Here is a 17238-nt window from a genome sequence, read left to right as displayed (position 1 = left end):
TAGAATTACAGAACACCCTGCCCCCCCCTCCCAGAAGAGTAACCTTAATAAATGAGCATACCCCAAAATACCAGGAAAATTTGGTAACAACAGTCCCATTGCAGGATCAGGACCTTAGGCTCCAGATCCCAGGTACAAATACAGAACCATAATTCTAATCCCCTTCATGTTAAGTAAGATAACAGGCTCTGCAATGCATGGTTAACAGAAACTCTGATGAAACTGGTTACTTATATTGATAACTGTCACTGATTAGCAAAAATAACATAAAATTCATCATTTTACATCCATTTGTTAAAGATTAGGAGTAAAATAATCAAAAAGCTTCCTAAGGACCATTGACTTTCACTTTTGAAAAATGGCACTCACATGCTTTCAAAACTTCTACTCTGGTTTAGCTACATCATACCCAGGTAATTAAAGCAACATTTTCTCTACCATTTACAGTTCTTCATGGGAACCTTAAACTAAAAGTGGTTTTATTTTTTCTTTATTGTGACTGCTGACCAATTTGTTTTTACTAAGGTTGCTCAAGAATCCTTTATCAATACAGGCTCTAAGAAGAGATACACAAATTCAAAATGAAAGCAAGAACAACACTGACTTTGTAACTAGAGACAGACTGATTAAGGTTTGGGTCTTTTAGCCCTTACTGTGTCCCAAGAACAGAAAACTTTCCAGTAAGTGCCTGTCCAGTGTCCCATAGCCTCCCCTTTAGAGAAACATTTGGCCTTCTTGTTTATGTTCTAAGAATTTGACACTAATTTCTAGCAAGGCACAGGTACAATACAAGTTAATGAAACTTAATTTATACAGACACCACTTGAGCTTAGTAAACCTTCTGTTTTTTTTTCTTTCCTGAATTACTAATAGCTGCACTTTTTTGTTAGACTATTCATAAACATAAGAGAAAGTCAATTAAATTCCACCTCTCCCCTAACTTGAAGTAAAACCACATATGTTTCTCTGTTGATGAGGTCAGAGAGTTCACAGAAAGTCCATGAATTAACTTTTTTTTTTTTAAAAACAGAGCTAAAGTAAAAGGGCAAGCAGCATGGATTCTGACCCTCTCAAACTAAAATATAAGATGACCTCCAGTGCGCACACACATTCCTGAAGTTAAGGGGAAACTGGAATACTCCTATTCCCAGCTTTACCAACCCTAGAAACTTGGACATCTGTGATTAATAAATGATTTTTTTTTTAAATAATGAACCATGTCCAGCTAGTTGATGATTTGAAGTTTTCTGCTCCAGATTAACTATTTCCATATTGCATTGTAATGGTCTTAGTATTTTAAGGTCAGAGTACTACAGGGAACATACTTTCCTATTTCTTTAGAAAGCAAACTGAGTCCAATTGTTTCATCGTCTGCACCATCTAAACATTCTTTAATCAAAACAACACCACCACACTGCTACTAATGAACCTAGAGAGCAGTCTGACTAGAAAGAAAGCTGTCTAGATCAGGGGTGGGCAAACTATGGCCCAGGGGCCGCATCCGGCCCTTCAGACGTTTTAATTCAGCCCTTGAACTCCCGCTGGAGAGCGGGGTCTGGGGCTTGCCCCGCTCCACATGTGCCGTGGCTCTGCATGGCTCCTGGAAGCAGAGGCATGTCCCCGCTCCGGCTCCAAGAGGCTCCGCATGTTACTCCCGCCCCAAGTGCCACCCTCGCAGCTTCCATTGGCCGGGAACTGTGGCGAATGGGAGCTGCAGGGGCAGCGTGTGTGGACAGGGTAGCATGCAGAGCTGCCTGGCCATGCCTCCACGTAGGAGACAGAGGGGAGACATGCCGCTGCTTCTGGGAGCTGCTTGAGGTAAGCGCTGCCCGGAGCCTGCACCCCTGATCCCCCTCCCGCACCCCAACCCCCATCCCTGATCCCCCTCCCACCCTCTGAACCTCCCCAGTCCCAGCCCAGAGCCCACATCCCCAGCTGAAGCCCCCACCCTCTCCACACACCCCAACCCGCTGGCCAAGCCCAGAGCCCCCTCCTGCACCCTGAACTCCTCATTTCTGGCCCCACCCCAGAGCTCGCATCCCCAACTGGAGCCCTCTCCCCCTCCCGCACCCCAACCCCCAATTTCTTGAGCATTCATGGCCCATCATACTTAGATGTGGCCCTCGGGCCAAAAAGTTTACCCCTGGTCTAGAATGTCAAACTTTCTTGTTAGTTCTGATTAATGTATTAAATGTAGTTTTGGCAATTTCAAAAACACTATTAAACAACTCGCCAACATGCACAAACCAGTGCCAGGTCAATGAGATACTGGAGAAGGAAGAGTTTGATCTTCTTTTCAAAAATAAAAATTCATGACAAAGGTCCACAACAACCAAAACTAAACTCAGCGGCACAGTACCAGTTCACTGGGCAAGAGATACCGGGGAGGCATGAGAAAGGAGTACAGAAATGTATTTTATTCACAGACGTGCATGCACAGTGCAGCTCTAACCTCTGACCTACATTTGGTAAGAAAGGCGTCATGTGTACAACCAAAACTTTCCTAAATGGCATAAATTTGTTTCTTTCCTGCTGAGTTTTCCCAGAATACTTTTGTAATCCAATATTCTTATATACATCAAAGAATATTGAAGATGTTTCATATTTAACAAGCATCTATAAAAAAGCAACTGACACTTGAAGGACCACACAATTGCCATTTTTATGATGCTTGCAAATGTGGAATTTCCCCTTCACTCTTTGAGGGACAATTTCCCTCACCATGAAAATACTGCAGTAGTTTCCATAGAACCATTTTTTAAGCCAGCCTACAACATATTGGAAACTATTATTCAATACACAAAAGAAATATATGCTAATCATCTGCAGTGGTACAAATACACTGAGTATTCATCTCTAGTAAACCAGCTGTTCCTTTCAAATTGTGTACTGTACTGAAATATGCTCCATGACATTTCTATATATTATAGCTGCCTTATGTTGTAAACCAAAATATTTTCTAATAGGAAACCTACAGTTCAATGCATCACTTTTAGAGCTGTCATATATATACTTTTACCTTTTTTCTTAAGAGGTAGTAGCTATTACACATACTGTAGGCATTGTAACCAGTCATGGCAAACTATCCTGTAGAACTGGAAAACATTTTCACTTCTGATCTTTGGATAAAATGTACTTCCATTTTCTAAAACAATGTATAAGCAAATGAAAGGTGGTAGATTGAGAACCTCAGAAAAAAATCTTGCTACCATAGAAAAGATATTGCACTGGCTATGGCAGTTAAAGCCCATCCTCCACCGCCAACCCAACTCTTCTCTGAAAATAATACCTCCAGAGGTAACCTTGAGAGCCTAGTTCAGCCCACAAAAGCCATTCTACCCCTAATTTCTCTGCTAAAACTGACAACGAGATGTCAGTTAATACTAAATGTGGCATTTGTAATGTGGACACCTGTCCACTAGGAAATGAACTGAGAGAATATCTTTGAATAGTTACAGTCACCAAATGTAATCACCTGGATCACATCAGTATTGATTATAGTTGGAATTCTGACCTTGAAGCTACTGTACAGCTCTTGTTAACAGAGAGGAGATATCTGGAAGGTCTTCAAACAACATGATTAGGATTATTAATATCAACTATTTAACAAAGGCAGAGAAGAAAAAGAAGGCTGCATATGTTCTTTTCTTTCACCTCTTCAGAGGTCCTATATAAAATCCTTTCAGATGATGCCCAATTATTCACTAGTGAACATACAATCTCAACCACTAAAATATGCACAAAATGTCACAAATGTCTAAATTAGTCCAAACTTTGGAGTCTACTTTTACTAGGCACTTTAGAAAATAAAACTGGTATCTTTCTCCATGCTCCTCATGAGCCCCCAGTAATAATTTGGAAGGTGGGACAGAGTTTGCAAAAACATTTCATAATAGCAAATGGTGCACCAAAATGCTCTATGTCTGAATAAAATAAATGAGTGGCACAGGTCTAAAGGGTCTAATGCACTACACTGTGTCCTTTCATGATCTCTCAGGTTATTTGTTCTTCAGGTCCCCCCGATCCCGCCTTCTCTTTTCAATAGAGCAGTGGGTATTAAGATCTTGCATTTAATTATTTTAAAATTATACCCTTATCTAATCTTGCACACACAGAGGCAGCTTTCAACATGTCAGTGTCACCAATCAAGATTCAAACCCCAACACATTTTAGATGCAAAGATGCCCTCCTTCCTTTCACGCCTGCTGGACAGTTTTACATGCTAAGAGATTTTTTTTTTTTTTTAAAGCACGATGTTGTCCCAGGCCACTTTCCCAGATGAACAGAAAGGGTTCTGTTTCTGGTCCCTGGAATTTAGACCACACAGCTATAGAAATCCAAATCCAAAATCCTGCATGCAACTGAGTGCCAGGCAGTTTTATAGGAAGCGAGAGCGAGCTGGTAGGGCATTGTATTCAACTTTTGGCACTTAGTGGTCAAATTCTCTCCTATTTAAAGGCTGTTTTTTTGGTAAACAGGAAACAAATACATTTTATAAAACATTAAGGGGAAAATCAAACCAAACCACCACATGCTTTTAATAATAAAAGTAGGGATTCTCATCTTTTTCCTTTTGTGTAGCTCATATTTTAATTAGTAACTTGGTCTTGCATTTGGAATCTTCTAGACTACCTATCACCTACCATTCAAAAACACCTGGATCACTGCCCCTCACATAATGTTCCTCTGCTGACTATCAATTTTCTATTCAAGGCTTTGCTGACTTAATTAAATTTAGTGGCTTGAATCAAGGTGCAGCAAACAACATGTGACCTGTCAACTCTCTATGGACCAAGAGAAAGTGCTCCAACCACCAGAGTTCGGGCATCTCTGCCTAAAAGGAATGTTTAACTGTGTTTATACTATGAAAACAGACTAAAAAACAGTGGGTGTTCGCAAGCGCAAATAAAATTCACCAATCCCGCAAACAAAATTTTACATCCTACAGTTAAAGCTGAGTTCTTTCCTTTTAATGCATCATGTCTAGTAATTAAAGTTCCACTGGCCTACTTAGATCTTGAGTTAGATACATTCCACTCTATTCCACTCTGCATTCAGACACCTTATGTGTGTTCTATAGTCACTAAGATATTTTATTTGTGCAAATCATCTGTACATAATGGGCTTCCGCAGGTATAATTGGTGGAATTCAGTATACAGTTTTGTTAGCAATGCACAAACAACAACAGAAACCAGTTCATGAGGAAACAAAGAATCACTAGAGTAAACAGTTATTTGCCTATATACACAGAGAGAGCAGATGGGAGTTAAAAAAGGTGCCATTTTTACATAACATTCATAGCAGAATTACCTTTTAAATGACAAGGCTTTTTTTGTTTTTGTTTTTTTTTAAAACAAAGAGCAAACTCCCCTCCCTCAAATACTATCTTGTTTTGGGACACTCTATAGCCTCAAAGTTTACACAAACAAGAGGTTTCACATCAAAACTTCTACATACTTTTTGATGCAAGAAAGCTATCCAAATGCAATTTCTAATTCTGAAATTTCAAGAATATCAAGATCTGTACTTTAAAAATAAGACAAAATTAAAATGTTCTCAACTCCTATTGAAAAGTACATTTTTGCAGGTTTTCTTCATGAAATTGGACCGCTTTCATAAAATCTAAACTAAACATATTTAGTTTCATAAAATCTAAACTAAACATATTTCAAGATGTTTGAATCTCTTGGAAAAGTGTCTGGGAACTGTTCACACTGAGACACTGATGGGTTCATAGATTCCAAGACCAGAAGGGACCAGTGTGAATACCTAGTCTGATCTCCTGTATAAAACAGGACAGAGAGCTTCCCCAAAATAATTCCTAGAACATATATTTTGGAAAAACATCCAATCTTGATTTTAAAATAGTCAAGACACCGCCACAACCAGTTGTAAATTGTTTCCAGTGATTAATTACCCTCACTACCAAAAATGCACGCCTTTATTTCCAGTCTGAATTTATCTACCTTCAACTTCTAACCACTGGAACGTGTTATACCTTTCTCTGCTAGACTGAAGAGCCCAATATCAAATATTTGTTCTGCATGTAGATCCTGACAAACTGTGCTAAGTTACCTCTTAACCCTCTCTTTGTTAACTTAAAATTGAGTTCTTTGAAGCTATCATTTCTCATCCTTTAATCATTCATGTGGCTCTACTCTGAACCCTCTCCACTTTATCAACATCCTTCTTGAATCTGTGGGCATCAGAACCAGCAGCAGGTGCACCAGTGCCAAATACAGAGGTAAAATAACTTCTCCACTCCTATCTGAGATTCCCTGTTTATGCATCTAAGGATCACATTTGCTCTTTTGGTCACAGCGTCACTTTGGGAACTCATGTTCAACTGATTATCCACTATGATATCCAAATCCTTTTCAGCAGCAAAAAGAGTCCTGTGGCACCTTATAGACTAACAGATGCATTGGAGCATGAGCTTTCGTGAGTGAATACCCACTTCGTCAGATGCATGCCCACGAAAGCTCATGCTCCAATATGTCTGTTAGTCTATAAGGTGCCACAGGACTCTTTGATGCTTTTACAGATCCAGACTAACACGGCTACCCCTCTGATACTTGAAATCCTTTTCAGTGTCACTAATTCCAAGGATTGACTCCCCCATCCTGTAATTATGGCCTACATTCTTTGTTCCTAGGTGCATACACTTATATTTAGCTGTATTAAAACACATTGTTTGCTTGTCCCGCTTATCAAGCGATCCAGATGAATTTGAATCAGTGAGCCAGTCCTCTTCATTATATACCATTCTCCCAATTTGTGTGTCATCTGAAACTTCAGCAGCAATGATTTTGTTTTCTTCCAGGTTATGGCTAAAAATGTTAAATAGGGTAGGACCAAGAACCAATCCATGTGGGACACCATTGGAAACATGCCTGCTTGATGATAAAATGCAACTGTAAACTGGGAATTAAGACCTATCGGTTAGCCAGTTTTTAATCCATGTGTGCCATATTCATTTTATAGTGTTCTATTTTTTAATCAAAATGCCATGTGGTACCAATCAAACACCTTACAGAAGTCTAAGTATATTGCATCAACACAACTACCTTTATCAACCAAACTTGTAACCTCATTAAAAAAAATATATATTTCAAGTTAGTTAGAGAGGATGTGTTTTCCATAAATCCGTGTTGATTAGCATTACATTACTCTTCTTTTGTTTTCTAATAATCAAATCTCATATCAGCTGCTCCATTCCCTTGCCGGGATTGATGTCAAGCTGACAAGCCTATAAGTAACCAGGTCATCCTGTTTACCCTTTTTTAAATATTGGCACAACATTAGCTTTCTTTCAGTCTTCAGGAACTTCACCAGTGCTCTGTGACTTATTGAAAATATACATTAATGGTCCAGTGAGCTCCTCAGCCAGCTCTTTTAAAACTCTTGGATGCAAGTTATCTGGACCTGCTGATTTAAAAATGTCTAACTTTAGTAGTTTCTGTTTAACATCCTCCGGAGATACTAGTGGAATAGAAAGTGTGTTGTAAGGTTGTGATGAAACTATATCATCTGTTTGTCTCCCAAATACAGAACAGAAAAAACACTTCAGTCTTTTCTAAATTATTACTGATAATTATCCTTTTTCCATCTAGTAATGGACCAATACCAGTGCCAGGATTCTTTTTGTTATTAATATTTTTTAAAAGCTCCTCCTTATCTGTGGTCAGCAATGTTAAGGACATCTCCTTATGTCAATCTGGCTTTCCTTATCACTCTTCTACCATTCCCAACTCCTGACTGAAATTCATTACTATCAACTTACCCTTTTTTCCATTTGTTTTATATATCGATAGATAGATTTTATTTTTATAGCTGCTTTTACTTCTTCCTCTAAACCAGGTTGGTTTTTTAACCAGTATGGCCTTCTTCCTTGATTTGTGTCTTTTTGGGCATGTAGTATGGTGTTCTCAAATGAGTCCTAATTACCATTTTTCTGATTAAATTCTTCCTCTCAGCTGATTTGGTTCAATTGCTTTCAGCTGTATTAAACTGTCCCTTTTAAAGCACCAAGTATATATATATTGCTGGTCTGGACTTTATTCTGCTTCACATTATCAATGTGATCATAGGGTAGGGAGGCTAAAGTATCTGACCCAGGTGTACTGAAAGATTTTAAAAAACCTGCTTCCTGAGATGTGCCTTTCCTCCCCCAGGGCCACTGAATGGTGAACATTTCATACAGTTCTCTGGACCATGAAAGTTAACATTTAATGTGTAAGTAATTTAATGTATAGATCATGTGCCACATCTGACAACTGTTTAAAAATAGTCTGAGGTATAAATTGGTTGCTTCTCATTCATGTGTTTGGAATCTTAAATTTTAAGACAAGAGATCAACTGCATTTTTTAAAACCAACTACAAACTATTGATCTGGTTTATGAAGTTTGAAGCTGCCATATGTGGTACTCTGAGTCCTAACTTAATATTTTTTTCTTTAAACAAAGAAAGATAAAGACACTAAATTTTTTGTGTGTATCAGATATTTAGCGCTCATTTATCCATTAAGCATCTAGAGAGAATCTCCATTCATTTCAATGAGAGATGTGTGCAAATTCATGAGAAACAAGACCTTTCAAACAGCACTCGGACCGATAAACAAATCCAATTTCACAAGCTAAGATCAGTTGGGTCTAATGAATATTTTGATGCAACTAACGAAACCCCAGAGTGCTGCAGGAAGTAGTGCTGATAATTCAAGTATCATGCTGGCATTAAGCACGGTGTTAAGTTGGCACCTTCTCAACTATGGTTACTGAAGAGCAGGTATATTTGGTCCCATCTCCTGGATAAGTAGTTTTTTGCAATTTCATCTATATTCTAGCCATATGTATTCCCACTATCGTTGCAACTGGACAAGATACTCTTCACCGTGACCTAAACTGTTTTGCAGGGATGCTCTATGCTGTTAAACAACTGATCAAAGAGATGGCTGCTTTCTTGGTAGGAAAGTGCACTTCCTGGAATGCAAATAGGAAATACTATTAATTTAAGGTTTACATATAACAGTTATTCTACTTTTATCATCAAAGCAGCTGTGTGGTGCATTTATGTTCAACCATTATTGGGCACCAAGATTTCTTATCTGCCCTCTCAAAGCTGTTTCTGCTGACAAGTAATTATTTTCCTCTGAAAACGATTGTGCAGCACTACAAAAATACCCACAAGGCAATTTAATAGCTTGTCTTGCTATATGCAGCATGACTGTCCAGAACAATAAATTATAACAAGAACATCAACATCAATACAGATAAATATGGAAAGTTACATTCAGCAACAACTGGCCTAAAAGCAAGCAATGACAGATGAGCAGAGAAAGACAAGAAAAGAAAGAAGAGATTGCCCAGACCTCATAGGAATCACTAAATTCAAACACTAGTAAAAACATTGCAAGCACTATGCATGCCATGCCTACGGAAGTGTGCAGAATCTCAACAAGTCAAAGAAGGCTGATCAGAGGAATCTGTTCAAGGTTGCTTTCAATATGTAATTTCAGATTCCAAAATATCTGAACTAAACTAGTCATAAGGCTATCTATGTGTCCAGTCACTGCTTGTAAGAGTATGACTGAGGGAGTCAGTATTCAACAGCAGAAGAAGTGGTATACTGGTAATAATTTCTATCAGGGCATCTTTCATGCAATCCAGGAGTTCTATACCAGTGGAAGGAAATAAGCAGCGGTGGCAGAGGAGGAGGAGGAGGAGAAGAGGAAAGCGTATGAAACAAAGACAGACAGTGAAGCTCAAGAAGGCCAGATGCATAAACAAGCATTTGTTGGTGCTGACTAGAAGGGAATTAAATTCTTCAATTTTTCATTGATGAGATGGAAAACAAATACACGATCTGCCAAATGTGTACTGAACATGTGATCTGGATTTCAGGAGAGGATTCAATGTAGATCCAATGTAGCCTCTCTCTACTCAGAATGCCTGTAAGGAAGTTATACCCCACGAAAAAAGCTCTCCACTGATATCGCTGGTGGAATCAAGAGAACATGTGACAAAAAGAAATAGTATGCAGGTATATATTGAAATCAACAAGAATGAAAGGTTGACAATGCAAGAGGCACTTCCAAAGTCAATATACTCTCTATGGACAAAAATCACTACTTACACAGTTTCTTCCTAATTAGAAGTTCAGTGGAGAAGCTTACTGTCCATTCCTGGCATACTAGCTGCATGATTTAAGATGCAACTCCAAGTCCACACTTAAACCATTTTGCACATCAAAAAATAAAAATCTTAACACTGATTACTCTTGAGTGTTACCCCTCAGCACCCAGACACAGCAATAAACCAGGCTGTTGAAAATCCCTAGAAATTCATCCTGAATGATTCAGAGTATGAAAGCAAGAACATACCAAGTAATACAGATAGTTTTGATCCAGTGAGAGAGGACAAAGATTGGTGACATATTGAATAAACACCCAGTGAAGAAGAGGAAACAGATGTCATAAGTAGGGCCCTACCAAATTCACGGCCACGAAAAACACGTCACGGATCATGAAATGTGGTCTCTCCCCGTGAAATCTGGTCTTTTGCATGTTTTTACTTTACACTATACAGATTTCACAGGGGAGACCAGCATTTCTCAAATTCAGGGTCCTGACCCAAAAAGGAGTTGCAGGGTGGGTCACAAGGTTATTTTAGGGGGGGTCACGGTATTGCCACCCTTACTTCTGTGCTGCCATCAGAGGTGGGCAGCCGGAGAGTGGCGACTGTTGGCTGGGCACAGAAGTAAGCAACAGCAGCACAAAACTAAGCGTGACAATGCCATACCATGCCACCCTTACTTCTGTGCTGCTGCCTTCAGAGCTAGGTGGCCAGAGAGTGGTGGCAGCTGACTGAGGGCCCAGCTTTATAGGCAACAGCGCAGAAGTAAGAGTGGCAATACCATACTGAGCCATCCTTACTTCTGTGTTGCTGCTGGGCTGACTGTGGCTCTGCCTTCAGAGCTGGGATCCAGGCCAGCAGCCGCTGCTTTCCAGCTGCCCAGCTCTGAAGGCAGCACTGCCGCCAGCAGCTGCACAGAAGTAAGGTTAGCAGTACTGCAACCTCTCCCTACAATAACTTTGCAACCTCCCCCACAACCGCTTTTTGGGTCAGGATCTCTACAATTACAACACCCTGAAATTTCAGATTTAAATAGCTGAAATCATGAAATTTACGATTTTTAAAATCCTTTGACTGTGAAATTGACCAAAATGGACTATGAATTTGGTAGGGTCCTAGTTATAAGTCAAATAACATTTTCTCTCTAGTTAGGTCACTAAACTGATATTTGCCAGTGATTTACAGATGATGACAATTTTAACAATGATGGCTTTAAGCTAATTTACAATTAACAGAACTTATGTAAGTCTGAACACTAGGCATGTTTGTAGCAGCAAGCAATAAAAAACTGACAATATTCTGCAAATCAGTGATTTCTCAGCAGGACAAATTACATATATTCATAGACTCATAGACTTTAAGGTCAGAAGGGACCATTATGATCATCTAGTCTGACCTCCTGCACAACGCAGGCCGCAGAATCTCACCCATCCACTTCAAAGGAATAACATAACCCTCCACCACAAAAGAACAAGTCAAAAAGGACAAAAAAAACCCACATCTGCTTGAGGCCAACTTTTATTAGGGAAGGAAGGTTGCAAAATTTAAAGATTCAAAAGACTACTTTGAGTCCTAGGTACAATACACAACAGTCACATCTTCATTCACAGAAACAGAGTATATATAAGTATAGGAGCAAAGGAAATGATTACCATCATATAATTCTCTTGAAAGCAGAGTTCATTAGGCTATATCCACTGTCAACTTTATTGCTTCCACTTCTCCTCACATATCGATGTTCAGGGGGTGAAAGCAACTTAAAGGACTTACTGGTACGCAAGGCAGCCAGGGTCCTGGGTAAGGTGGGAAAGGGGCTCTGGAAGGGGCGGGGCCTCATACGGAAGGGGCGGGGCTGGGGCAGACTCCCCCAGCTAGCCCTTCAGTGGCTCCGGCAGCGATTTAAGGGCCCGGGGCTCTGGCTGCTACTGGGAGCCCTGGGCCCTTTTAAATCGCCAGGCCCCAGGGAAGCTGCCACTTTGGCCCCCACCCCATTGGTGGCCCTGCTGGTACGGTCGGTTGTGTACCGGCGGCCACTTTCTTATCGGTACGCCATGCCATGCTGTGCCATACCATGCCGGCTTATTTTCACCTCTGTCTATGTTGTCAAATAGTGGTCAGAGTCCATCCTAAACTTGTACTGGATATAGGAGAGAGTACAATACAATATGCAATGCAAGTCATTTTCAATTTCAGATGAACCTAAGCATGCACACTAATTCAATGCTATTTTAAAATTATTTTCTTCCTGCTCACTTTTATTAAAACCAGAATTATTTAGTAAGACAACTATTGACAGTTTTAAGCAACAGCTGTATAAACACTCTGACCTTGGGACAGGAACACTGTCTTGAACTTGAAACAATGTTCTCATACTGTTTGGTTCCAAGGCTATCACAATAACTTTGGTATTTTTTTCTTTTCAAATACTCCTCTTCTACTGTAGGTAGTTACAGTTGGAAGGAAGATGAATCCACTAAATAAATGAGCTAAACTGGTCCCTCATAGTGACCCCACAATCAAGAAAAAGATTTAATTTTTATCACATTTCTTGCCAAATCCAACATTATAAAATAAACTTACCAACATTTATAAAAATAACATCTCAGAAAAGCATATCTTTTATATGGCTGTACATACAGGAGCATTAACGTGTACTTTTCCACTCTGCTATGGGTACTGGCCCCAAAACAATCTAGCTCGTTTATTGCAGGTAATGACAAACTAGTCCCCTTTCCCCCACAATAGCTGCATTAGTAATAGCAGGTTTAAACAACAATTAAAAGTAATTTGGTTTCAATGATTTCTGTCTTCACATTGAAGCGTAATCTGAACAATGAGAAACAAATGTGTATTACTGTCAGTACAGGCAAATTATCCCACCAACTATTTTTAATAGTGCTTTATAGACAAAGTCAAGTAGCACCTTTCAGTAAATCTGCAAGGCAGATTTATGAAAACAATAGATTCTCAGAATGTAGTTTCTGACTAAAAGGAAGAGACTGTGAGAAAGGAGCAAATAACCAGAGCAGAATGATTCTGACCAAATCAGAATCAACATGTCCACTGACCTACCGGGGTGGGAAATCACACTACCTTATGTTGCCAATACATAAAAGAACAAAATAACCTGTAATTTATTATTGAAAGAGCAGTCAGTTTATACCTTTGCACAGTTACAACACATAAAACTCAACTTCCATTGCAAATTGAAACCAGAACCCTTGATCGCCATATGTATGGTCTTCCAGCAGGGTATATTTACTGCTGGTCCTATTTTGTATGAAAAAGCCCATGTCTCAAAATTAAATGCTACATTTTGCTGCATGACTCATTTTCTGCAGTTGTATCTCACGAATAGCTCAAAGCAAAGTCCATGTTCTAAGAAAAAATCCCCTGCATCTTTCTTCACTGAATCATTTCCCGATACCCTCCTCACTGCTATAACTAGTAAGTGACCACAAAGAAATAATGAGAGAGGAGGAGAGGGTGGGGTGAGAGAACCATCTGGAGATATTCCAGACAAAGAATTCAAGAAGAAAGGGAACAAAGAAAAGGGAGGGAAAAAGAGCAACATCACTTTTCTCAAACCTTGATTAACTGTACAAATCCTTTAATTAGCAGTGTGCACAATAAATTCACATCAACAATGACTGTGTTATGGCAAGCAGCATGTGAGGGTGAAATGACATTCACTTTTTTAAAGCAACTGAGTTATTCAGGCACCAGAAATGCATTTTTCTTCTTTGTGAGGAAGAAAGGAGGTAGGGAAAGAACACACGTCCATTCCTTTTTGGATTCTTAATAAATAATAAAAGATGGTAGATGGTAATATTTTCATTAACCAAGACCCTGGCTCCTCATTGCAACAATGTGTGCTTCCCAAGAGCTGTACTGACCTCTGCCAAAAGGCTCCTGTTAAAACAACCTATAACACTTAGATGATATAGGCCAGAACTTGTGAGGCACTACGCATCATTTGTAAAGATCTTAGCATCCCTAACTCCCATTTAAGTCAACTTGCTGGAGAGATGATGAGTAGTTTCAGCATTTGGCACGAGGAGACAGATGTTACAAACAACTGAAATAAATATACTTTAGTTCTTAGCAACACATTAAAAGCCATCCTAAGAAAAAGGGTTCTTTTCGCTCAAGCATTATGTATGTCTTCTTTTCAAGGCCGTATGCACACACAAATTAAAACAAAAATGTAGACATCAAGTAAAGCTTCCTACAGACTGTAAGGAGGAGCACTCATTTTCTCTCACTCTGCCACCTTTATTTTACTATTGAACATAGTAATTACCACAAAAAATTGCAAATATTGAAATTATGCTTTGTATCCAGATCACAGGTATTACAAAACCTCCTACCCTTGAGCTCCGGTGTGAGTGAATTTAGTCAGAGCAGATGGATTATGCTGCCCTTCCTAATCCCAGTAACAGGAAAAGGAAACAGGTCAAGCCTGGATGGACAAATTCCATGGATCATTACACCACTTTGTAGTCAAACATTCAACAGTGTTTATGAACCCACTATTCACTCCGAGGCCTAACAACAAGCACCTGGAAAAAAATTTCAGAAAGGCAGGCCATAATTTGTGTTCCTCTTGCAAACTGGCAATACAGGTTAAACAGACACACCAGAAGACACTAAACCCAATGAAGAAATCAAGTATACACAGTATTGAATAAAAAGCTAGTGCATTCTGCATGCTTTTCAATGTAATATGCTCAATTTAAACTTAGTTGGCTTGACACTGACACTCAACTATACAATGCTATGAGCGGCAACATTCCTTTTAGACAATAAATGTGTTTTGTCTTCGAAATGATGGAGAAGGGGACTAGCTCGGGTTGGCTTTTCTATTGCAGGCAACAGCCTAAAAGGCAGTCTCTATTGTGCAAGTATTACTAGCATTCTTTTTTGTTTTTACAATGAGGAGTCCTTGTGGCACCTTTTGTTTTTATAATTCTTGTGAAGCCTTCTTTGTATCAGCTGCCTGTAATATCTTTTTTAAAAGTTAGAACCACACAAATTCTTCTCAGGGTAGCTTCTAAAAACGATGCATTTGTAATATACAGCAATCTTCTTCTCAACAAAAGAACAAACAGCAGGCACTGGGAAAACTATTATTTTCCTTATTATGGAGTTGCTGTTGTCAGTCCTGGCTTCAGACTCCAACAAAGTGTACGCTATAAATCCAATTTCACCCTCTCCCCACCCACCCTTTAAAATATAAAGAAACAGCAATCTCAAAATTGGTAGGTTAGTCAGGTGGCTTAAGAAGAATATTTTAAACTAATTTTAAGTGTCTTGGAAAATAGATTCCTAAATGGACAAGGTAAAATTTACAGATGTTCACATTCTAACTAAGTTAATTGTAGTTGGTGGGGTTTTTTTGTTGTTGCCATTACAACTCAAAAGCCAGATGGGTTTGAAATCTGCAGCCCAGGGTGAGTCACCAGCCTCCAGGGACTGGGAACTGAACCTTCTAAAGATCAGGGGGGAGTGGTATAGGTAGAGAAGAATTAAAAGAGTTTCCAGAAAGGCCCACACATCCTTCAAAGACCCATGGGAGGAGATGGTACAACTAGGGAGGCACCAATACGTGTTTTAAGGGTTATAGGGAGTTGGGACTGTCAAATGAGCATGAATTTCCTATCTCTGATGATTTGCATTTACGATAAAGATTCTTATGCTTAATTTACTGATATAAGCTTTCAACCTCAACTCAACCTTTCTGAATTTTGTGTGTCTAGGAATCCAAAAAAATCCAAATAGAGACAAAAGCAAGGAAGGACGCATGGGCCTGCACAGAACTACCCTCAGACATGCAGTTACATAGCACACAGATGCATGCAATTCTGAGAGGATGTGTGTTGCAGGCTATTTTTACTGAGCTGGATGAGGGCATGCAATGCACATATAATGTTCAACTGTGTTCTAAAAGGCTACACATATTTCAGAACTGGACCAGATCCAAAATTTACATCAAGCCACCAGTAGCACTGGTTTCTCCCACTGTATTCTGTGAACCCAGACCTCAGAGACTCTTCTCTTCTCTTGGATGCACTTTCCCAACTATTACACTCTGTAGTCAAACTATCCTGATTTATGGATACATAGATTATTTTAAGATTGGCTGCATCTATAAAGCAATATGGGTGATCAAAAACAAAGTTAAACTAATATATATGGATCAAATTAAGTGCAACTAGATGACCTGTGCTTTCCACTGTAGATATATGCCATATGAAATGTGAAACATCTCTTCCCAGCCAAACTAAAGCCAATTCATCTCCCTTCTTAACCCACCACACACATCCCTATGGGTGTAATGCACTTTTAGGTTAGTATCTCATGGGCTTTGCACATTTGTTCCCTGGATTTAATTCATAATGCTTTTCTAAATTTCCAAACTGAAATATGGGGTCACATGATCCATGTATGGGTTAGAATAAATGTGTCCTGTAATTTCCTTTGGATAATTGGGAAAAAAATCTAATCATCTTAACATTCAATGGTAGGCGTAAGACTCAAATCAATGCTTTTCCTCTCCCTACAGTCAAATCACAGCCAAGTTTGGTTTTCAACCAGACTCCTCTTTTTTAGTGCATTTGTATGTTTATACAGATGAGTGTGATCTTTATGAGACTTTATTTCCTGATTTGTTTTTAGTGAGAAATTTCTAAAATCTGCAACATTTTCTAAACTACTCAAAGTTATAGGAACAAAATTAGCATATCTAAATATTTGCTGTAGTTTATTTTCTAATGCTTTTCTTGAAAGATTTACCTTCTCTGATCTACTGCTTAGTAATGCAGTCACTTTCCCCTCATCTTTTACTACAGATTTCAATCTGACACATATTTGGAAAGAACAACCAAAAGATCACGGTGTTAAGGAGGAACAGTTCATTAACAATTCCATGAAAGTTCTCTCTCAAACATTTTAAGGAAGTTACAAACTTCGAGTTCTGAAGAATTCTTAAGACAAACCAGTGTTGTTCAAAATTTCTACTGAGAAAACTGCAGCATTTACTACCCCTAATTTCAATGCTGTGTAGCTCGAAAACTTGTCTCTTTCACCAGCAGAATTTGGTACAA

At 39.0% G+C, this 17238-nt stretch overlaps 1 protein-coding gene across 10 annotated transcripts in view; it reads right to left on the bottom strand.

Annotated features, from left to right (window-relative positions):
- Nucleotides 1-17238, bottom strand: part of TRIO (trio Rho guanine nucleotide exchange factor) — a 437405-nt gene that overhangs the window by 55771 nt on the left and 364396 nt on the right. Inside the window, exon 35 of one of the 10 annotated variants that reach the window (XM_039521977.1) lies at nt 12862-12958. The exons of the other annotated variants lie outside the window; for them this stretch is intronic. Coding sequence (XP_039377911.1) covers nt 12942-12958 — 17 coding nt within the window. The 3' untranslated portion in view covers nt 12862-12941. Of the gene's footprint in view, nt 1-12861; nt 12959-17238 lie in introns of those variants that run through there. 10 annotated transcript variants of the gene reach the window in all.

This window comes from Mauremys reevesii, linkage group 2 (assembly GCF_016161935.1).
Source record: "Mauremys reevesii isolate NIE-2019 linkage group 2, ASM1616193v1, whole genome shotgun sequence".
In the NCBI taxonomy this organism is placed as follows: Eukaryota; Metazoa; Chordata; order Testudines; family Geoemydidae; genus Mauremys; species Mauremys reevesii.
The sequence above is the reverse complement of the archived record's forward strand: the minus strand, read 5'-3'. Positions and strand labels throughout refer to the sequence as shown.